Raw genomic sequence first — 23,164 nt, forward strand, 5'->3', positions numbered from 1 at the left:
TTTAGAGGTCATGGTGATCAAAACCGCACAAGACTGCTTTTAGTTTTGCATTTTAATAAGTGACAAAGATTACGTTACGCAGTATGTTCCTGAAAACAAAACATTGACTTGGGTCATTTTAAATCAGTGAACTATTCTGACCTTTAAGAAGTCCATGGAAGATATATAATGCGGTTCGTATTATCAATAAATTCGAAATGAGCACCAGGAACTAGTCCTCACAGCAAGCCCTCGAGCAATAGAACAGGCTGGTTTTGACCTTGGTCTGACCTTCATACCAGACCCAAGATAAATGTAATTTGTTAATTCAATTGCCGTGTTGCCTAAGAAAGTATCTCAGAGATGAATGGCTTCATCTAACACTCCGTTGTTGCATCAGATTGAACAATTCCCTAGAAATTGTCTTCGCTGGAACTGTAGCCTGACTGACCTGCCGTAGGTCAGCGATCTTACAAGGTGCAGTTCTGATGCCAAAGAATCCGCTATTCACCTGTCTACAGCTATGAAAAATTTGGCGTGGCCATGCCGCGTCGTTTGGAAACCATTCCGGCAAAACCTTCAGGGGTCAATTTATCCCACCCAAGCGCGTGTTAATAGAGACATGTGTTTATGGCATATTCTCACGTTCAAATTGGAAGCAGGAAGATCCAGTCATTTGAAAGACGTTAAGTTTCATCACTATTTAGTTGAACCTCATTGCTCATGCATATTTAAACGAATTTCTCGGATCCTCTTCATCGGTGATCGCTTTGGTTCGTCCGGTTTCGATCAGGTTTGGTAATGAAGTGTCAGGGATAAATGTGAAGCTAAATATACGTATTGGAAAATCTGGTATTGTGGAAAATAATCAAAGATAAGAGGGAGCGCAAATCGTTCCAGGGTGTAATTATCCACTGCTATTTTCGTGGGCTGCTCTCGGTGGAACGTTTATCCTTCACTCAGAAAACCAAAAGGTGTTGCAGTCGCTGACATTGGATCGCACAGTAATACAACTCCAAGAGGACCACGAAACAGCCTCCGTTCCGTTCGGTATAGAGGAGCGTCCTTCCGTATAACTGTATTTTTCTGGTGTTACACTATGGGCAATTTTTCTCCTGTCCGAAGCGTCGCGCTTTGAATGCACAGGATTAATAGAGACATGTTTTTGCGGCGTAATTGGCCGTTTGTGAGACTCGAACGTGAGAGCAAAAGCGGACGGCACGGCCGCCGCGGTCGTCCTGTTTTCCCGTTACAAACGCTCGCCAGCCGCCGGGGCGTCTAAACCATCCGACGTGACCGTCCGAAGCTATTTTGCCGGGCGGCGCGGCCGGGTATTTTTGTCACGCGTCCTCCCTGGAGTGGGCCCCGCGGCCGCGGGGGAGGGGGCGGGGCGCCGCTGGGCCCGGCCCGCGGCGGGCGCCGCGTCGGGCGTAAATTTCCCGGCCGGCGGCATTAATTCGCGGCTGGGAGATCGAACCGGGTCGTGGCAGGGCAGGGCTCGGCGCGTGGCGCGCCGCCGCGCTGGGGAGGTCGGGCCAGTCACTCACCGTGGCTGCCCACACCTGCTCTGCCCGTGGGCCATGCTCGTGTCTGTCCGCAGTAGCGAGGGTTATGTTCATTCGCTGCGACTGTCGAGTTTCGAAAGTCATTGGATTGTGGAAGTTGCTTTTGAACTTGCCTCCAGCGGACCAGTTGGTTGGCGCTGCCGACGTTGAATTGTGATGAGTTGGTCCGATCGCATACTAAAGATGTCTCAAATTGAACAAAAGAGCCATTCCGCTACAGCGTTTCTTCGTCAAAATGCCATAATTGAAAACAACGTCGTAGCATTTTTAGCTATCCGTGTGGTCATCGTTTGTAAAGGCCACGTGCAATCGAGTTGGTAAATAATCAAGATGCGAGCATATTTACGGCAGACTTTTAAGGTCTTATAGAACTGGCCAGAGAGGCTGCTTATCTCGGGGTTCCGTGTTCCAGAAACACACTGAAATGCAGGACTGGGGCCAGAGGAAAATACTAGAGGAATACGACTTACCGTACACCTTTTTAAACGCGTTAATCTCCGTCGCATGAAATCACGTTCAGAGTTTTGTGGCGGTTTAGGTGTCATATAGATGCATTATGATTGCATTTATACTACGATATTGCCTGCAAGCAATTGGTTTTGAGATATAGTTGGCTAAAGATATGTTGTGGAACGTAACTGAAACCTATGTAAACTCAACATTTTAGATACTGATGGTCATAATAACAATCTACTGACACGAGAAAACATTAAAAGGAAATTAAGATGACCTTACAATAATTTCGTTAGGTCAGTTGTATTTTTGATAAAGAATGCCACTTAAGGTAATTAAGGAAGTACGTAACGTTGAAGTATTTCTGTAGAAGTGCATGACATTGTTCACATTTTGTCAAAAGTCCTTTCATCAAAAACTTTCTTTTTCAAAGGAAGCTGCAATGCCACGCTCTCGAGTAAGTTCAGAAATGGTAATGCTTAACGTTAAAGTAAGTCGTGTTTTTTATCAAAGATACAACTTACCTAACGAACATCACGGATATGATTATTGTAAGGAGGTCATCTTAATTCCCTTGTAATATTTGTCATGCCTCACTAAACAAACGCTGCACCATCTTAGGGCATCAGAAAACGCACCGACGACTGCTCTTTGCGCTTGGGTTTACGAACTTAAGAAAATAAATTATGGAAAACGAACTTAGTATGCCAATTTGTCTGCGCGTATGTATGCGTATGTGTACGGCTTGAGGGACGTACTGACCGAACGGTCCGCGCCTTTGGTTCCCACGTGCGGATCCTGGTTCAAATACCAGTCGCGGAATGTGCTCTGATCGCTAATATGGCCATTACCGCCGCTGGCGCTCCATAAAAGGGCCATTGACGACCGTTCAAGAACATAAAAACATGCGTTTCCCTAAAAAAAAAACATCCGGGACCGTATGGTTGGCAACGTCCGGTAGTATTTAAATCCGTGCACTGGTATATGATGATATGTGTGTGCAGTTTGATATAAACTTCCCAGGTTAGCGGTTCCGTTTGCGGTCATACGGCGGATGCCACGTACGCATGCCCCTGCCTTGAGGCTTGACCTTTGTGTGCCCGTGGATCACTGCTCAAATGCCCCATTGCATCAAGAAAATCTTTGGAAAAGAAAGCTTTGTATGAAAACAACTTTGACAAGATATAAGCAATACCACGCATTTCTACAGATATGGGGTCCTTTGGTATAGCTCACTATCAGCTCCCCCCCCCCCCCTGTCATGGGATTGATGTTGCCGCCATGCATCACACGCCCACACGGCGCGGTAATACGAAGTGCGGGTACTCTGTAAGGACTCTGTCACGTCGCGTCAGCTGGTCTCGGCACCGCGGGTTGTAAGTGGCATCCGGCGTATGTCACGGAGGAGGTGTACCGCGCCACATGGTGTTTCATGAGGCGCTGGATGTTGGTGGTTTAGTGGTGGCGCGGATAGATGTTGTTCGCACGACACGGTAAATGTATGTTACGCTCTGCCACGGCAATCGCAACAGAAAGAACACGATGTTAGTGCGAGTCCCATGTTAACGGCACGAAAAAGCTTCTTGTTCCACCTAATGCGTCTAAAATGAGCTGTCAGAGTTCTTAATTAAGTCTGGTGGGACGCTTAATTGGTTAAGTGCGCCTCGCCAGAAGGCGTTCCGGTGATTGCTTCACCGTCTTCTGATGGCCTTGCCTGTCATACCATGGTTCACGGCTATCTGGCCTGAGAAAAGCACCGGATGCCCGGGAGGGCCAGCTGTTTGCCGCACCCGCTGATGCTTTGATCCAGGGTGCCAACTGTGGACCCCCAGGTGTGCAGTCCAGCCGACCGCATCAGGGATCCCGTCCGTCCTGTGGGGCGCTCGTTAAGTCCTGACTGCACCTCGGTGTGCAGTCCAGCCGGCCGCGTCAGGGATCCTGTCCGTCCTGTGGGGCGCTCGCGAAATCTTGACCGCACCCCGGCGAGCAGACCACTCGACCGTGTCAGGGATCCTGTCTGCCCTGTAGAACACTCACAAAGTGCCGGTCTCCCGGTTGCGCACGCGCACTGTGCACCACTACGGAGTCGCCTGCGAGCATATCATCAGCGCTTCGACAAACACTCCACTGTCTTATTCAACTCTTGCGGTAGATGTATGAATAAAGAAAACGACTTCGTTAGATGACGGAAACTTCTTTCATCTTCGAAATTATTATGAAGTGCATAAGGAGCGCTGTCGTCTGAAGCGCCTTCTTTATCCTTCAGCTTTGTCTGGAGCTTTGTATTCCTGTTCTGCCCGTAAGCTAAACCCGAGTCCACCATAAAAGTGAGTGAAAGGCACCGAGAACGACAAAATGTCTGTGTTCTCGAATATGCTGTTCGTCCCCAGCGGATTTTATTCAACACATGGGACGCAAAATAACCAGCGTAGGTGGCGCGCCCTAAAACCCTAACCACCATCATCTTTCCACAGCGTGCACATAAGAAACGTGTTCCGGGCCGATTTCACCGCACAACGGTGTTATGAAAGAACAGGCGTTATGCTGTGTGACTGGCACCAAGCACCATGCCGTCTCATTCGCCTGCGCCAACCGTGTTGTGGCGACCAAGTACTGCAAGGGCTACCTCGGGACATGCAACACTATTATCTGTATCTGCTGTCAGGAATCGTTCAAAAGCAAGCAAGCGTGGTTTCGATGATCTGTTCCAATCGACGATCGAAGAATATACCGCCTGCTGGCGTAGGCTAGCCACGAGGATGCTTTTCACTCTCATGCTCTGATTGTTCTGCTGTCTGGTCCTCGTTGACGTCCTTTTGTAAGTTAGGCCGCGGGAAAGCGAATCTAGCCTTATCCAGTCAGCGGACCCATGCGGAGTGGCTGAATAAAGTAAACTTTGTACGTCACCATTAGGAGTAGAGTGCAGGATTTCATCATGTTCGCAACGCCAGCCCGAGGAGGAGGAGGGTAGAGGGGGGGGGGGGGGGGGGGTACAGCGTATCGCTCCCAACCCTGGGCCTTAACACATTGCTACCACAGCTACCGTGTGCCAAACATTAATACGCACTCGCGTGGGAGGATTAAATTACCCCCCCCCCCCCGAAGGTTTTTTACCAGAATGGTTTCTGAACGGCGCGGCCCAGCCGCGCCAAATTTTGCAAAGCTGTAGACAATTGAATGGCGGGTCGTTTGGCATCAAAAATTTAGATGCACTTTGTAAGGTCGCTGACCTATGGCTGGTCAAAGTCAGGCCATGGTTTCAGCGAAGGCAATTTCTATGGAATCGTTCGATCTGATGCACTAGCGGAGTGTTACACGAAGCCAGACATCTCTGAGATGCTTTCTTAGGCAACATAACAGTTGAATAAGTAAATTAATTTGACCTAAGGTCAGGTATGAATGTCAGACCAAGGTCAAGAACAATCTGTTTTATTACTCCAGGGCTTGCTGTATGGATGGTTTCTGGCGCTCATTTACAATTTATTGATTACAGGGACCGCATTATACATCTTCCATGGACTTCCTAGAGGTCAGAATAGGTCATTGCCCTAAAATGACCCGGGTCAACATTTTGTTTTTTAAGAACATACTGCCTAGCGTAATTTGTCCCGCTTATTCAAATACAAAACTCGAGCAGTGCTGTATGATTTTGGTCACCATGACCTTCAAAAGGTCAAACGAGGTTGCGACCGTAAATGAGCGTGCGACCTTTTGCTTAGAAACGGTTATCGAGGTTCTGGGGGCACTCTGGAGACCAACCTGTAACTAACTTTGTTCGATCCCATTTAACCCAAAGGTTGTGACCTAGGAACTTGAAACTTTGACGTAGGTGAGTTCACGTACAGGTCAGCACAACCTGTAGGTTTGGTATCTCTAGCCTTCTTAGTTCCCAAGATCTCGGGGGTCAAATTGACCCCCGCTCGAGCGAAGCGTATCCAGCCAGCCACCCGGGCGCGTGTTGACAGATCACATTACCGCCGGATTTCCTCGTGTCGTCAGGTTCATGACGGCGAAGGTGCTGGAGCCCTACTGCTGGCTGCTGCGCTACTTCGACACCAACACACCGGAGGCCAATCACTGCGTTCTCAAGATGCTGCACCGCGTGGCGTGGGACCACCATATGTCGGCCATGCTCTTCCAGGTGAGCCCGCGGCAACAGCGCTCTACGTCGTGACGGCTGGGCGGATGTGTCGCAGGCCGCTCGCGTGTGGCCAACAGTCATGTGCTGGAGCGTGGCTGTCAGGGCAGCCAGACGGATGTGTCTCAGGCCGCTCGCGTGTGGCCAACAGTCATGTGCTGGAGCGTGGCTGTCAGGGCAGCCAGACGGATTTGTCTCAGGCCGCTCGCGTGTGGCCAACAGCAATGTGCTGAAGCGTCGCTGTCAGGGCAGCCAGACGGATGTGTCGCAGGCCGCTGAAGCGTCGCTGTCGGGGCAGCCAGACGGATGTATCGCAGGCCGCTCGCGTGTGGCCAACAGCCATGTGCTAGAGCGTGGCTGTCAGGACAGCCAGACGGATGTGTCTCAGGCCGCTCGTGTGGGGCCAGCAGCCGTACGCTGAAGCGTCGCTGTCAGGGCGGCCGAATACCGGACGCCGTGCAGTCCGTTGTCGCGTATCTGCTGTGCAAAAGTCGGCCCTTCCTCCATATACGTCGCTAGGGCTTCCTCGACTGTAGTCGTGCCCAGTGTCAGTTCCGTGCGCGCGCGCCTCTGCCTCGCGCCCGTACATGGACCGCCGGTCCCAGGCGCGCTCGGCGGCGCCTGCCGTGACCACGAGCAGGGCGTGGCGGGCTCTCGCTTTATCGCGGAGTCCGCTCAGCTCCGCGTCGGCGGCCGAGCCACCTTAGAGACGCGGCCAGCCCATTTGATCGAGCTCTAATGAACGCCCCGGTTTTATTGCAGGCCAGCCTATTCAGAACGTTCCAGCGGATGATGGATGACGTGCGCCACAGCCGAAACCCTGCATTGAAGGTGACCGGCGGGCGCTGGCGCATTAATCAGACCTCGGGCTCGTGCCGCCGCCCCGGCAGAAGCCGCCAGGCGCGGCGGAGGTCGGGATCCTGGCGATGGGGGGAAGGGGGGGGGGGACGTACGTCCAGGAAAGTGCAGGATGCGAGGATGTTGGCACGCGCTGGGTGAGGTGACCCCTGACCTGTGCGGGGAGGGCGGGCGGCCCGGAAGGATGGTGTAGGGAGGTTAGCACGCGCTGGGTGAGGTGACCCCTGACCTTTGCGGGGAGGGTGGGCTGCCCGAGCGATGGTGTGGGGAGGCCGACACGTGCTGGGTGAGGTAACCTCTGATTTGTGCGGGGAGGAAGGGCGGCCCGAGAGGATGGTGCGGGGAGGTTAGTACGCGCTGGGTGAGGTGACCCGTGACCTTTGCGGGGAGGGCGGGCGGCCCGAGACGATGGTGTAGGGAGGTCGGCACGCGCTGGGTGAGGTGACCCCTGACCCGTGCGGAGAGGGTGGGCGACCCGCCCGAGGGGATGGTGTGAGGAGGTCGACATGCGCTCGGTGAGATGACCCCTGACCTGTGCGAGGAGAACGGGCGACCCGAGAGAAGGGAAGGTCAGCTGACACGTTGCTGATTGGTGGCTGGCCATGACGGCCGTCTTTTCCAAATTAAACCTCAACATGACGACTTTTGACGTGGCAATGCCAGTTCGCAAGTCGCAGGCGTTCGTCCCTGATTGGCAATGGTTGGTTGTGTCTGACTTCTTCGTGGGACTTTGACCTTGTTTAGATCTTCTCTGGGTCGGAATTCACGTTCAGAGGATAGAGCAAGTTGTAAGAAGGCTATTATTTTCGGATGCGGGTAGAGCGAGCTGTCATCTTTGCAATGCGTTCGTGAGGGTCCACTACTCAAAACCAAAGTAGGGTATATTTACTTTTGTGGACAGAGAATGCTTGTTTGGGTCGATGGGTGCGATCGATTGTTATCGCCTGCGAATGGAGCTCGGCATTGATGCGAATTGGGAAAATCCAGTGCCTCTGAACTAATTCCTTTAAATCCAGCGGGCACCGTTGGTCTGGTGTCGGCCACCCGTGCTGGTGTCCACCGGGGGTCTGTGGCGGTCGGACCGCCGCGCCGCCTCTGTGCACCGGCCCGGTCCGGCCCGGCCGCAAACGATCGGCGAAGTTTGACCGACCCGGCGCCCGTCCGGCACACCAGACGTGAATTATTTCTGCTGTTTGTTCCAACAAGAAATTGAAACCAACTAACGAGCGAAGTTGGGTGATCACGCCATCGTCCGATGCGGCTCGTCTGCTGACCAATACGGCCGGTGTTTTCCGCCCGTCGATCGGGCGGGCCGGCGCTGGTCGGCTGTCGGCAGCGCGCCGGCCGACCTCCTACCCGTGGGCAGGGGCGGCTCTCTGGCCGGCTGTCGGCGGCGCGCCGGCCGACCTCCTACCCGCGGGCAGGGGCGGCTCGCTGGTCGGCTGTCGGCGGCGCGCCGGCCGACCTCCTACCCGCGGGCAGGGGGCGGCTCGCTGGCCGGCTGTCGGCGGCGCGCCGGCCGGCCTCCTACCCGCGGGCAGGGGGCGGCTCGCTGGCCGGATGTCGGCGGCGCGCCGGCCGACCTCCTACCCGCGGGCAGGGGGCGGCTCGCTGGTCGGCTGTCGGCGGCGCGCCGGCCGACCTCCTACCCGCGGGCAGGGGCGGCTCGCTGGCCGGCTGCCGGCGGCGCGCCGGCCGACCTCCTACCCGCGGGCAGGGGGCGGCTCGCTGGTCGGCTGCCGGCGGCGTGCCGGCTGACCCCCTACCCGCGGGCAGGGGGCGGCTCGCTGGTCGGCTGTCGGCGGCGTGCCGGCCGACCTCCTACCCGCGGGCAGGGGGCGGCTCGCTGGTCGGCTGTCGGCGGCGCGCCGGCCGACCTCCTACCCGCGGGCAGGGGACGGCTCGCTGGCTGGCTGGTGCCGTCATGCTTGCTGATGTTGGTCCGGTGCCGGTCGTTTTGGCGTCGGCTGGACTCAACCAGCGGGAGTGGAAGCGTCTAGTGTATTTCCAGAGGCACTGACCCAGCAGCGCAGAATAATGCCGGGGGAGTCGGGGTTAATATGCCAAGGGGATTTGTGGTGAGTTAGATAGTAAAGGACCCAGCGACATTTTTTGTAGTTTTGTTTGTTGCATACATATACGTTCGTGACTTCTGATTCTATTTTGTGTTCGTGCCAGCTGCTCTACCACCAACGCCGCGATTTGGTAATTCTGTCCTCAATTTTTAATTATTACCCCGGCGGGCGTACGTTCATTTTAGCGATGCGGCACCCACGCAGAAGCGCTATAGTGTGGCGAGCCGAATCTCTCCCTCCCTCTCCCACACCGAACAGACGACGACTGCAACCGTTCTGCCTCGTTTTTGGGCCAAATGCCGATCGTGCAGGTCTCATTTATTTTCTCGTTCCAGGGTCATGACATAAGAAATATTTTCTTTAAGTTCAATCTCTTGATGCGTTCACTACATGCCCAGCGCACCACATGGCCACGCCACGCCTCAGGGCATGCCATTACACCGGCGTTTGTGACCCATCTCTCCCGTCCTCGCCGTTGTGGACAGACCTGGCGTTGTCGGCCGGCCGGGCCGGGCGGCGGATCACGAGCGACTCGTTTCTCTCCCGTCCTCGCCGTTGTGGACAGACCTGGCGTCGGCCGGCCGGGTCGGGCGGCGGATCACGAGCGGCCCGTGCGCCGCCGGCTCCGTCGTCCGCCGCATGGGCCCACTCTCCGCTCGGGTCCGCCAGCCGTGCCGCGCCAGCACGGGAAGCGTCGCCCACTACCACGGATATGACCGGCTGTGTACTGTTCTCGATCGGCTCCTGGGACGGAGGAGCTTGGCGGGCCCCGGTGCTTCCGGGAATGCGGCGGCATGTTGGTGCAAATTGCATGTGTTTTGTCCGTGCGTTCATTGACGTCTGGGCTGCGCTGTGAAAGTGTTCAGGATTCACGGGGGATTGTGCCTTACCGTTTGTCGTTTTCTCTGCTCTTGCTGAGACAACAACTAGCGCATCCCCAGGAAGAAATGCGCAATCTGCTAGACCTAGGCCCTAATTTGAATTGTAAAACGGGACTTTTCAGGAACTGATCCGCTTTGCCAAGTTCGTTCTCCGGAAGTTCTTCGCTGTTGCCGCGACCAACAAGAAGGTGTTTATGGAGATTCTGTTCTGGAAGTCACCTCGCGAAGCCTATGAGGTGGAGCATGGCTACGACACGTACCAGGAAACGTGAGTGTCCGCTGCAATCTCCTCTGGGTGGGTCGCACGTCTGTCCTTTATGATCTTCGCCTTGGGGCCATGCGCGTAGTCCTAGTTTTCATGGTCAATAAGCACACTCCGTCGTCCTTGGGCTCATTCCAGACCACTCTTGTAACGCCGCCATTCCACGTGAGTTTGTGCGTGCGTTTCCAGTGACCGTTCCTAGAGGGCACTGTTCATTGTGTAGGTGTGACCCTCATCGCGGGCCCGACGTTGCCAGAAGCATTCCACCGCCTGTGTTCTGCGGTGGGCGGTCGGCTGCTGTCGCTGGCTCGTCGAGCGCGCCACCGTCACCCGCGCCCCGTGAGCCCCGCTCAGTGGCAGATGCAGACCTGGCACCGGCCTCCCGGAACTCGGGCGCGCTGGCATGACCGCGCGCCACTTGAAGGGCGTGGGTGGGGCGTGTGCCTGGCGGACTCAGTCCGTCGGCCATCTGTTGTCGGCGAGGCATGGCCATAGACGCCTCGGTGGTCCGTTGATCCGCCAGTGTTGGCCGACTGCCCCTCACCTGCACAAGTCTGTCTCATCGGCGGAGGTGCTCCGCCCGGAGGGTTCCCCGTTGATTGTTGATGTGGTCCCGTGTGCGTCCGCTAGTACTGAGTGGCATATGTCTGCTCATTCCAAGCTAAATGGAGTCGAATGTACTACTTCCCGCGCACTGCGTGTGGCATGGGTCGTCCGATCGTACAAGCTCTGAATGCCTCCATCAGCATGCAGTCTTCTAGTCGCTTGCAGTACTTCAAGTTGTATCAACTGCTGATTTTACTACCGTTATTCATGACTATAAGTTGCTGTGCCGTATTTTATCTGGGCGCACTCAAACTGCATTAGGGGTTCATATATTCGTGAAAAGGTTTAAAACGAAACTTATCAATGGATGAACCTATGGGATTAGAACCCACGCCAAACAGCGCTTGTTGTGTGAGCTCTGAACCTTACTAACTCATCATGCAATTCCAGGTCACCTGCAGGATTTGATCTTGGAAGTTAAACTTGCCACAACATTCGGCACGGTCCGTCCTGATCTCCGGCGTCACCTGACCTTTAGCGCAGCCGCTGCCACCGGCCGCAGGCTATACCTGTTAAGGGCAATAATTGGTGTCTTACGAATGTCACATCTGGCATAGTCAGCTCGTTACGAATTGTCCGTGGTCAGCCCAGCCCGGCCCGCCCGCCGGCCACCAACGCCCACCACACACCAGCAGTGGTCGGCCCCGCCCGCCCGCCGGCCACCAACGCCCACCACACACCAGCAGTGGTCGGCCCCGCCCGCCCGCCGGCCACCAACGCCCACCACACACCAGCAGTGGTCGGCCCCGCCCGCCCGCCGGCCACCAACGCCCACCACACACCAGCAGTGGTCGGCCCCGCCCGCCCGCCGGCCACCAACGCCCACCACACACCAGCAGTGGTCGGCCCCGCCCGCCCGCCGGCCACCAACGCCCACCACACACCAGCGGTGGTCGGCCCAGCCCGCCCGCCGGCCACCAACGCCCACCACACACCAGCGGTGGTCGGCCCAGCCCGCCCGCCGGCCACCAACGCCCACCACACACCAGCGGTGGTCGGCCCAGCCCGCCCGCCGGCCACCAACGCCCACCACACACCAGCAGTGGTCGGCCCAGCCCGCCCGCCGGCCACCAACGCCCACCACACCCCAGCGGTGGTCGGCCCAGCCCGCCCGCCGACCACCGTCGGCTACGGAGCCGCTCCGCGCGGCCCTGGGCACGTGTTTATCCCGACCCGGAAATCCTAAGGCGATTATTGCACGGGACTCGCGCCAGCTCGATTGGATTTCGGCTTAAGAGAATCGGCCGGCGGCGTCATTCGATTGAGCGCGCTAAAACCGTCGATGGCGGTCGGAGGCGGGTCTGTGACGTGCCGCTTTTATACGGAGCCGACGAGCCTCTCGCACAGGTGCTGGCTGGCCTGTTCGGTTTAACCCGCGCTTGTTTCGTGCACATGCGTACTTCCGTGAGCTGATTGATGCTGCTTGGGAGCTGTGGGTTATGTTGGCGCGGCCCGGCACCCATTCTGTGATGTGTGGTACCGAGGTCCTGGCGGCTCTTGCTGTATGATTTTAATGTTTTACGTCCGTGGGGTAACGCTCTGTGATAGATGGGCGTGGCGTTTTACTCCAGGAACCATAGCTCCCTGCGCCGTGTATGCTGCGTAACCGGCTCCCTCTGGCCAGTGTTTGTTTGTAGCTGGCGCTCTCACGTGGGAGACCTCGGGTGGTGTTAGCGTGCCACAGCGGCCGGCGGCGTCCGAGGTCCGAGCGCGGCCACTCTCGGGGCCCATCGGCGGCGAATATTGGCAGGCACTCGTGTGGAGTGTCGGCCATCGTCTGCCGCCCGCGCCGCCGCCCGGCCGGCCCCGGCGTACCTCGAACGCCGAGTGGTCCGCCCGGCCGCCAGGGACGGTGCCGCACAGACCCACGTCTGCGGAGGCGCGCCGCAGGTGGACCGGGACGACTCGCCGGGAATGACTTCCTTCAAGTTTCAGGCTGGAGACCGTGGCTGGCTTTTCGCGTTGGGTTTGGCAACGAGTTGGCTGATGGGGTGGTTGTGATTTAACCGCCTCCAGGGCAATACCCACGTATTTGTTGTAACTGTTGGGCCGCGATCCTTTTCAGATCAAAGGCATCCAAGGTGTCCTGGTCGGAGGAAGAGGAAGATGAGCTGGCCCGAGTCTACGAGGAGCTCAGAGCAGTGGAGACCAACGACCCGGGTAACTGCGCCAGCTCACGCTCGCCGATGGCCAAGCGTCCACACCGCCCTCATAGCTGCCCCATCCCATCAAGTTCCATCTTCCTACCATGCGGATTCTGTGATGGTCTTTTGCCATGTATCGCTTGAGCCAGGATCGTGTGGTGATGCAATGTTTCCCTCGCTGGCCTGTCGGCCGAATTTTATCATATGATTTGATGCTGCTTGTAACCGCCAGGGAACCATGACGTCAGCGATCTGTTGTCCCGCCCACCCTCGTGACCCACCCTCGTGACAGAGCGAGACCTGCTGGATCCTGGAGGTACTGAATTATTGCGACCCGACGCGAGAACCTTCCGTTACAGAGCAAAACCTGCTGGGCCCTGGGAACACTGACCTGCCGTGACCTGACGAGGACCTCCCGTTACAGAGCGGGACCTGCTGGACCGGATCCTGGACACGCTGATCTGCCGGGAGCGCACGCGCCGCCAGGTGGCCAAGAAGCTGAAGACGCTGGGGCTGATCAGCGACACGCGCCAGCTGAAGGGCCGCTCGGCGCCCGCCGGACCGCCGCGCGAGTGGACCGAGCAGGAGGTGGCCGAGCTGACCGAGCTGTGGAGCCGGTACCGCGACGCGGCCGGTGAGTTGGAGCGTGGGTTCGGAGCCGTCGCTGCGAACCCGCCCGCTGTCCGGTGGAGTGCATTCCCCAGCCCGAACCGTCGGCAGTGGCGGTCCCCTCCTTCCAGAACCGCGGCGGTGATCGTGGCCGCGCCATTTCTTGAGCGGCGGTTTAATCAACGCCCTGACCCATTCGTGACCTCCGTGAGATGTCCATGCTGGTTCCCCGAAGTGCTGACTTGTCTGACGAGCGCCATTGGCGGTGAGTGCGGCCTGGCGTGAGCTGTAGCCGGCAGACGCTGAAGACCCCGAGTAGAGTCCCGAGATCGCCCAATGTTGGCGCTGCTCGCTCCGCGGACTGGCGTCGTCGCTGCCCGTGTGCCACCTGCTTACGCTCACACTCACGCTCTCGCTCTCGCTCGCGGTGACGTCAGCGGTGTTTAGTTGTACGCTGCGCTTGCTTGCTGTGGTGTTCTGGACTGGAGGCAATTGCTCTGATTCAGGTCACTGTTGGCTAGTAGGGAATCGGCGCTGATGTTCAGAACCGCCGCGTCTTCAGTACGTGCAGAAATACGTTTTAAGATCCTGGCGTTTTAAGGTCCGTTGGCAGACTGGCTCGCCCGTGACAGCCTGAAACTCACATCTGCCAGCCTGTCCAGCGTGTCGCGCCGACGCCGCGTCGTGTCGCCGTGACGTCGCGTCCGTGTGCGCGGCCGTGACGGCGCCGGCCTGGATGACCGGCAGACCCGCTGTCGATGATCTTCGACCACCTAACCGTGCGTCGCCCCAAGAATCGGATCCGGGACAAGCTGCTCGCGCTCGGCCTGGCCACCGACAAGAAGCAGCTGTACAAGAAGCGAGCGGGCGGGCGACGTCGCCCGACGGACCCGACCGGCCCAGGTCAGCATGTGAAAGGGGAGGGGGGGGGGGGGGGGGTAGGAATACTGGCGGGCCGGTCTGGCAGAACCCCGCCTTCATGTGGTGCCGCTTCGCCCAGTTGGGTGGTGTGCTGAGGGTGCTCATCATCAACAGCGGACGGGCGTGGCCTGTAGATGAGGCCAAATGCCGGGAACATTAATACTTAAGAGAGCGCCGTCGCCAGAAGCGGTAAACAAGCATACATGAAACTCGTACGTGGTTCACGAATTAACGTTCTCTAAACCTAATATGTGACCATCCACATGATTACATTCTGACTGCATGTTATACTTCCCGACTATCAATAATATTACCTCTGTCCTGGCTGTATTTTATTCATTACCCATGACCTCCGCGTTTGTCCATTCGTTTCTCCAATGGACGCAGCTGATTCTCACCCGCACTGTCCCGTGACAGAGGACGAAGATGGGGTGCAGCGGGGCAGCGGCAGCGACAGCGACAGCGACGGGGGCAGTGACAGCGGCTCGGACGGGGAGCGCGCGGTGCCGTCCCGGCGTGCGGCGCCGGCGGCGCGCGCCAGGAAGGAGCGACGCCGGCCGACGGCCACCCGGCCCCGTCAGGCCGCCCCCGCCGCCTCGCCCGCCCAGCTGGCGGCGGCTGTCAGCGCCTACATGCAGCCAGGTAGGGAGGGAGGAGCGGCTGTGCCTGCAGTCAGGTAGGGAGAGAGAAGCGGCTACATCTGCAGTCAGGTGGGAGGGAGAGGAGCGGCTGTACCTGCAGTCAGGTAGGGGAGAGAGGAGCGGCTGTGCCTGCAGTCAGGTAGGGAGAGAGAAGCGGCTACATCTGCAGTCAGGGGTGGGGAACGACTGTACGTACCGTCAGGTGGAAGAAAGGAGATGTTGGTGCATGGATTCAGTGGAAGGGAGTTGTGTGATGCTTGGCGCGGTATTTTAGGCGCTGACTGATCCTTGTCCTGTTCACTTCCCCGCAGACGGCGAGGCGGCGCGCGAGGTGCTGACCTGGCTCCAGGAATCGCTGGAGGAGGCGGTGGCGCTGCGCCGCGCTGACCCCGACGAGGCCGTGGCGCTGGTGCCCGTCTCCGAGACGTGCGCCCAGGCCCTGGAGACGGACGACGGGCGGCGGCTGGTGACGCTGCTCGGCGGCCAGCAGCCCGGGGACGGCGTGAGTGACACTGGGAGGCGGGGATTAGACTGGGGATGGGCGGACGGCCATGGGTTTCTAGACCGGGAGGTTTCACGGGGAGTGGGGCAGGCGTCTCGAGGAGGGACGGGATACCCTCGGGGTCAGGGGTCCCGAAACGGAATGGGTTACGCTGGAGGCCAGGTGTCCCGAGACGGGATGGGTTACGCTGTGGTCAGAGGCCCCGAGACGGGGCGGGCTACAACGGGGCAGAGTGGGTCACACTGGACGGCATGGCACCGCTGTCAGGGACTGGAGACAAGAGTGGTCAGCCGCGCTGGGTTAGGCACACCACTGCGCACGTCTGTGTGATGGTCAGCAATTCGGTCTGTGGATGATTTTGTAACGGTCAGTACTTGTCTTGGGCTATGAGACTTTTCCAATGTTTTTGTTCCACGCTTGCTATCCTCCCCTCCTGTACGTGGCTGGACCGTCTCGTATCGCGCGGGCAGAGTGTCCGGCGCGTACGGCGACGCGGTGGCTGTCGTCGCTGACCCACCCGTCCCGTGTCGCGCAGGAGATGTTCTGGAGATGGCCGGCCGCCCTCGCCACGGACGTGCTCGACAGAAACGCCGGTCTGCTGGCTGACTGGCTGACCGGCGACGGGCCGCCCACCCGCGGTACGTGCAGGCTGCCGGCGGCGCTGGGAACATCAGGCCGGGTCGACGTCGCCCTGACTCCGGGTGTGTGTGACGTCAAACTTAGCCCCTGGCTGTGTATGACGTCACACTTGGCCTGTCTGGCCTTGCGTGACATCAAGCTGAGCCTCTGGCCGTTTGTGACGTCACTGGGGGTGACGTCACGCGGGGCTGCCCGGCCCTGCGTGGCGTCAAGTTGAGGATCTGGCCGTATGTGACGTCACACTGGGCTGCTCGGCCCTGCGTGGCGTCAGGCTGAGCCTCTGGCCGTATGTGACGTCACGCTGGTTCTTCTCGGCCTTGCGTGACGTCAAGTTGAGAATCTGGCCGTGTGTGACGTCCTGCTGGGCTGCTCGGTCTTGCATGGCGTCAAGTTGAGCCTCTGGCCGTATGTGACGTCACGCTGGGGCTGCTCGGCCGCGTGTGACGTCATGCTTGGCAGGAGATCGCAGGGAACCAAATGCAGGGCGTTATGAAAGTAAAGCAAATGCTCCTGCGACGCCTCAGTAGCGGCTAGTCAGCCGGGGCTTTGGTTGAGCCGCTAATACGGCTGTGTTTGAACGAAGACCAGTCACGGGACTCAGCTGGGATGTTGACGTTCCTCCGAACATGGGCACAAAGAAGAGCACTCGCGCTCCATTCTGTGCCCGTCTACCGGTCCCTCTCGCGTCGCCCGTTTTTCTCTCCGTCTGGTGAAATCCGTACATTCATATGACCGCGGCATCTGTCGCCGTGATGGTGATGTGCGTCGTCTCGACTGGATCTGCATCCCAATCGGAGTCGGCCCAGCGCCGGCCTGACGGCGCTGGGCCGGGACGGCCGGCGTCACCGGAGCGACCCGTTCGCCGGCTGCCGGCCGAGCCTGTATGTTGACGCCAGAGCCCAGGCTTGGCCGGCTGCAGTCCCGGCTCCGTCGCTGGCTGCGGTCCCGGCTCCGTTGCCGGCTGCAGTCCCGGCTCCGTCCCCGGCCGCAGTCCCGGCTCCGTCGCCGGCTGCAGTCCCGGCTCCGTCCCCGGCTGCAGTCCCGGCTCCGTCCCCGGCTGCAGTCCCGGCTCCGTCCCCGGCCGCAGTCCCGGCTCCGTCGCCGGCTGCAGTCCCAGCTCCGTCGCTGGCTGCAGTCCCGGCTCCGTCCCCGGCTGCAGTCCCGGCTCCGTCCCCGGCTGCAGTCCCGGCTGCAGTCCCGGCTGCAGTCCCGGCTGCAGTCCCGGCTCCGTCCCCAGCCGCAGTCCCGGCTCCGTCGCCGGCTGCAGTCCCAGCTCCGTCGCTGGCTGCAGTCCCGGCTCCGTTGCCGGCTGCAGTCCGGGCTCCGTCGCCGGCTGCATTCCCGCCTTCGTCGCTGGCTGCAGTCCCGGCTCCGTCGCTAGTTGCGTGAGACACGCTCCGTTCCTGAGCTGTCCCGACAAACCTGTCTCAACAAACCCCGTCCGGCCTGTGTCAGTTGACCGGTCCTGGGTGTCTGTCGGAGCGGGCCGCCAGCCGCAGTGACACTTTGTTAATGGACACTTGGGTCCACCGCTCAGCTGTTGGCCGGCTGACAAAACAGCATGCGTTGGTATGACGTGCAAGGTAGCAATCCAACTGCTACCCATATTGTCATAAATGTGATCATAAACACGAGAGCGTGCAAAATCGTCGTCTTGTTTGAAATTAGCATTTTTCCTCATTTATTTCGCCGCCTTTGTCCTTTTCTGTGGTGCCGCCATTGAGGTATATTTGCCTATTTGCCTATTTGCGTTATCTTCGTATAAGGGCATCGTAGCCGGACTACTTCGTGAAAGCGTTGTCGATGTTTATGCAGAAACATGCGTTAGCAAAACTTTAGTATAGGTGGCGCTTCTTTCGCGTATCGAGACGGCTCATCGTCAGCGTGTGGTGTTGGTCAGCGGCTGACATCAGCAGACTGTCCTGTCTGCTTTGACTCCCAGAAGAGGATCTCCTGTCTGCTGGTATGTCTCGGGGGATGTCCTGTGTGATGTGTGCATCCGAGGACAATGTCTGCTTGGCGAGTCCCTTAGGAATATGAGCCGTAACGCGTGTGTCTTAGGGGGGGAGCCCTGCCTCGTGCGGCACGCTGCACGTCGTGACTGGAAATGCATGTCTCAGGTGGGCTCATACACAGTGTTGCTCTCCTCTCCACAGATGGAGCCGACTCCGAGAAGGAGAACGACGACCCAGCGGGGGCTGAGCTCAGCCGCAGTTTGCACGTGGACTCGTCCTCGGAGGACGAGCAGCAGACGCTGACGAGGCCCACGCAGAGGAGCCGCCTCCTCTCATCGGAGGACGAGCAGCAGACGCTGACGAGGCCCACGCAGAGGAGCCGCCTCCTCTCCTCGGAGGACGAGCAGCAGACGCTGACGAGGCCCACGCAGAGGAGCCGCCTCCTCTCCTCAGGCGACGAGAATGAACCCGACGTTACCTCCGACGCACAACGGTGAGAGCCGGGAACCTGGGGCACCATGGGTAGTTGATATATTAGCCCACCAATATATATATATATATATATATATATATATATATATATATATATATATATATATATATATATATATTCATTAGCATTTCGGTGGGATTCAACATAGCGCGTCGTTCATGCCATAAGTTTCGAGTATCTGCAGTGACATCGGTTATTGCTAACCGACGAACCTCCCAACCATCAGCGTAGTGAACCTAATCAGCTGACTCCTCAAGCCATTTGCAAAGATACACCAGCGCGGTACCGATAGCGCAGTGCTTAAGCTGCGCGTCTGGGAAAGCAGAGGTACGGGGCTCGATAATTCACCGTGTCCACCCGTCCTGCCAGGGTGAGGGGCAGGAGATGTCATATAGCCGCCGCAGTTGAGTGCGACGTAAAGCCCAGGACGACGACGGAAGCAATACCAGCGCGTAAACTCGCACCTCCGGTCTTGTGCCTGTCAGGAGGTCAATTGCGACTAATCGGCCTGGACGCCAGCACTTCTGCGTTGGCAGTGCAGGTCCGATGGAAGGCACGTGCGTCGGCACCGCGCTAGAGCCGCGCTGGAACGGATGGAAAGAATATCACGTCCTCGCGCCTGGGGCAGATCACGTGTAGTGAAACGCTGCGCTCAGGCTGTGTTGTTTATGAACTCTTCATCGGGGCGGTTCTACGCGACCATACACACTGGCAGCCGGGACAGAATGCGAGGTCAGGCGGCTCTGCTCCTCAGAGGGCAGACGAGTAGGTAAGCACGAGACTGTCCAGTGGGCTAAGCAAGCATAAATTCGGCCATCGTAAGCTTAGTGTACGGGTTGTAAAACTTACACGATACAGAACACAGTACGCCATATGTACCGAGCGATGTGCTCGACTCCTTTAGCATGAGATGAAGAGGGTGAAAATCTGCTGTCAAGTCAGCCAATCAGCGCGCGGCTGCCGTGACGTCATTACGGATCTGTCACGCACCAGGGCATGTAGGTGGTGCAAATGCACCAATTGCATGCAGCGTGCGCTGGACGGCGGTCGGCCGGTCTACAGGCATTCACTGCTGCCCGCCCTGTGTTGGCGATTGACGGTGTTGATATATTGTTGTGGATCCAATGTATAGAGAACAGAGCACGTATCAGTTTGAGACCTCGGTGAACTACAACTAATCGATAGTTTGCGATATTTTGCAACGTCTCCCTGGGCGTTGGTCGGCGACGCACAGGCCGCCAAGGCGTCAATGACGTCACGACGGCCGCGCGAGCGTTGCAGTCAAATTGCCGCCGTCACATCTTGGACCAGAGCGAACAACCCTGTGTGTGCCACACGCTGTTAGTAAGCAGCGCCATCTGCCAGAAAGGCACTGCAGGGTGCTCCACGAGTGTCAATTACTATTCTTTTGGGTGGACCACTGCCCTCCCCCCAGTGTCCAATACGCTTCCTCCCCAACGGTGGGTTCGCCCCCTCCCAGTCTTCTGGAGCCGAAGTACTTGCAAGACATACAAAATATGAGCTCAAATCTATATCAATTTTAAGGAAGATTGCAAGGTTAGGGAACAATGAAAGCGAAAACTACAATGTCGTGTCCGACCGAGAGCAGCCAACTGAGCGATTCACGCTTTTAAAAGTCCGCGCTTGTACGGTGCTTTCTTGATTATCCTGTTTTCGTTTTTAATTACACGATTGATGTCTTGTTGACTCGTCTGGTTTGCAACAGCACGTTGACTGATGGCAGTTGACTGATCACATTATGTTTCCGCGGCGTCCTTTCAGAACATGAAAACAAATGCGTGACCAATTTGTTCACCGTCTGCGTTCGGGAGAACCCTTGTAGTGCGCCCGCCTCAACTCCGACGCGGATACTCGATGGAACAGTTGTGAAAGCCTGACGATCAACACCAGCCGACTGAGCCAGTAACGAAATAATGTGCGACAACGACCACCAAGAGAACACTGGCCGTGTCGAACATGCGCAACGGAGTGTTGCGTTGCAGTGCACGCCGCGCCTTAGTGTTACCGGCCGTGGTTTCCGTGGCAGCCTTTAATAGTCACGCAAATCATCTTACACTATTGACTTCCGAAGTCATGTACATCCAACAGCGTCCGAAGTCACACGACATGGACTCTGTGTCGATTGCCGAAGCCGGGTTTCGACGGTCGCCACCAAACGGAATGATAATGAGGTAGCATCTCCCGCCGAGGTAGTCGAGCCCCTCAATCAATAAGGGGCCCTGTGTGTCGGTGACGGACGCACAGTACCTAACGAGGGTCCCGTATTGGTAAAGGGTCCAGGGTCGGCCTCGGGCCATGTTCGAGAGATCCCCAGAGGGGCCAAAAGGTCCCTCGGAACTGACGATCAAATGCCTGATTGGAGGGCACGGTCGACTGGCTGTGGGTAACATGAAGGACCCCGGCTCGCAGAACTGGGCTTGGGATTGAAGTTACTTATTTAATTAATTTATTATCTAATTAATGACCTAATTTACTAATTCAGTTATGGGGTACTGGGATTTAATTGGTTGGGATCCTTAAAAGAATGACGGCCCTGTGTCGGCCAGGGGCCTACAGTGCCTAACAGTCCTGCGTCAGTAAAGGGCCCCGAGTCGGCCAGAGGAACATTTGCTGAACAGGGACAGGGAAGGGACCCCGAATGTCAGGAGCCTCCTTCGTTTGTCGGGAACCTCTGACGATGGAAGTCGATGTGAGAGCGTACGGTGAGGCAGTGGAAGATCTGTGTCAGTCAGGAACCCGAGTGCTGCACGAGGAGCCGTCCATCTCATTTCAGCAAGGGGTCCAAACAGAATGCCGAACAGAGCTCTGTGTGCCAGTCATTGGACACTTGCGGCGACATGGGATCTGTTTGCGCCAATGAGAGCCTATTCGTGGATTGGGTGCCAGCTGTGTGGGTAAAGGGGCCTCCAGTGTTAGGCAGGCGAGCAATGCATGATCCATCTCCCCAAGGGCTTCCGTATCGGTCAGGGACCGCACCCCCGTGTCACCAGCATGGCAGCCGGCAGGCACACCACGCTTGAACGGAATGGTCCTGTAGCGCTCTGACCGGAAAAAGTGTAATATGCCCCCCTGTGTTGTTGGGATCCATTACCCGGAAAATATTAGGTTTTTTTGGTGTTCAACAAAACGGGTCGACATAGGGTCAAAAGTGGAAAAGGCCACTGCAAACGAGGACGTCCACTCTTACTCCTGATTGACCGGCGAAACAATTAATTAAGTTTTTGAGCCCGCGTGCTCGCAATCTGAGGAGCGGGAACACCGATGGCCGGCTGTACAGATTCCATCAAGCCGAGCGGCGTCGGTCGCTGCAGCTCAACACCGCGGGACGGACGCCTGGCGCGCGAGAACAGCCGTCGTGAAATCGTGCTTTGTGAAGTCTTTAAAACTTAACTCGCGCCATTCAGAACTTAACGTTGGTGATATATTTCACTGTATGATTTTAAGGCCGTCTGTGAGCAGATAAACAGCAACAGCAACGCAAAAGTAGAGATTCCACCTTGTCTTGTCCGGTTTCACCAGCAAATTCAAGCGCCGGTTGACGGTGCTGTGATCGGCAATCCGTTCTTATTATGCAGATACAGTGTGCACCGTTAAACCTGCTCCCGGACTGCTTTTTAAACTCACGAATTGCCATCCTAAAGCGTTCAAAGATACTTCCTTTCGAAACGCTGTCGTGTTCGGCCGCCCACTGGCCGTCGCCTAGTCTTAGCCTTGTGGCTGATGCCCATACGCACGCGGTAAAAACCAAGCGCAATTCTTACACTACTCCATTTCGAGCGAAAGTCGATAATTCCCAGGCGAACATGGGTTGGCTAGATCAATACAAATCCCCCCCCCCCCGGGTTTATCTACAATCTGCGCTCACTACCATCTACGCCTACAATGGCTCTGTAGAACGCAGAAAAACTACCTACGGCTTAGAAAGAGAACATAATTGTATCTTTCGGTGCCTCCTGGCTTATGTTTTAGTTCAAGAAGGTAGATATTATGGTTCCTTGTTAACCTTGCCCCCCCCCCCATTACTAACACCCTGGAGCGCCTCTTTATTTTCCACACGTTCGAACCAGAGCGGATTAGGTTCGCTTTCCGTTCAGGAGCACTACAACTTGGGAATGTCCCCCCGAAGTGCAGTAGGCTCGAATAATGGTTTTATTGAAACGAACGGTGGAAAAGGGATTACAAGAGAGCATCCGTCTAAACGTATTTGAGGAAAGATTGAGGACCTATTTCTCAAATGAGTAATGGAGAAATGCTGATGTTTTGTTTTACGCAAGTTATTAAGTGCATTTGCATTTGAGGAGCATTATTCACACAGTAGTGATGCCTTATTCCTCGGAGAAAAAGGTCAGGGGAATGGAGATATAGATGCGTTATATATATATATATATATATATATATATATATATATATATATTATCTCTA

At 57.0% G+C, this 23,164-nt stretch overlaps 1 protein-coding gene across 1 annotated transcript in view; it reads left to right on the forward strand.

Moving 5' to 3' along the window:
- The window catches only part of LOC119111135 (uncharacterized), an 87,950-nt gene that overhangs the window by 12,672 nt on the left and 52,114 nt on the right, over nt 1–23,164 (forward strand). Inside the window, exons 4-13 of the mRNA XM_037234964.1 lie at nt 5,997–6,138; nt 6,898–6,966; nt 10,072–10,217; nt 12,883–12,977; nt 13,386–13,595; nt 14,318–14,473; nt 14,909–15,007; nt 15,444–15,634; nt 16,170–16,272; nt 18,430–18,721. Of these exons, the coding sequence (XP_037090859.1) occupies nt 5,997–6,138; nt 6,898–6,966; nt 10,072–10,217; nt 12,883–12,977; nt 13,386–13,595; nt 14,318–14,473; nt 14,909–15,007; nt 15,444–15,634; nt 16,170–16,272; nt 18,430–18,721 (1,503 nt within the window). The remainder of the gene's footprint in view (nt 1–5,996; nt 6,139–6,897; nt 6,967–10,071; nt 10,218–12,882; nt 12,978–13,385; nt 13,596–14,317; nt 14,474–14,908; nt 15,008–15,443; nt 15,635–16,169; nt 16,273–18,429; nt 18,722–23,164) is intronic.

This window comes from Pollicipes pollicipes, unplaced genomic scaffold (genome assembly GCF_011947565.3).
Source record: "Pollicipes pollicipes isolate AB1234 unplaced genomic scaffold, Ppol_2.1 Scaffold_7261;HRSCAF=8764_pilon_pilon_pilon, whole genome shotgun sequence".
NCBI classification, from domain to species: domain Eukaryota; kingdom Metazoa; phylum Arthropoda; class Thecostraca; order Pollicipedomorpha; family Pollicipedidae; genus Pollicipes; species Pollicipes pollicipes.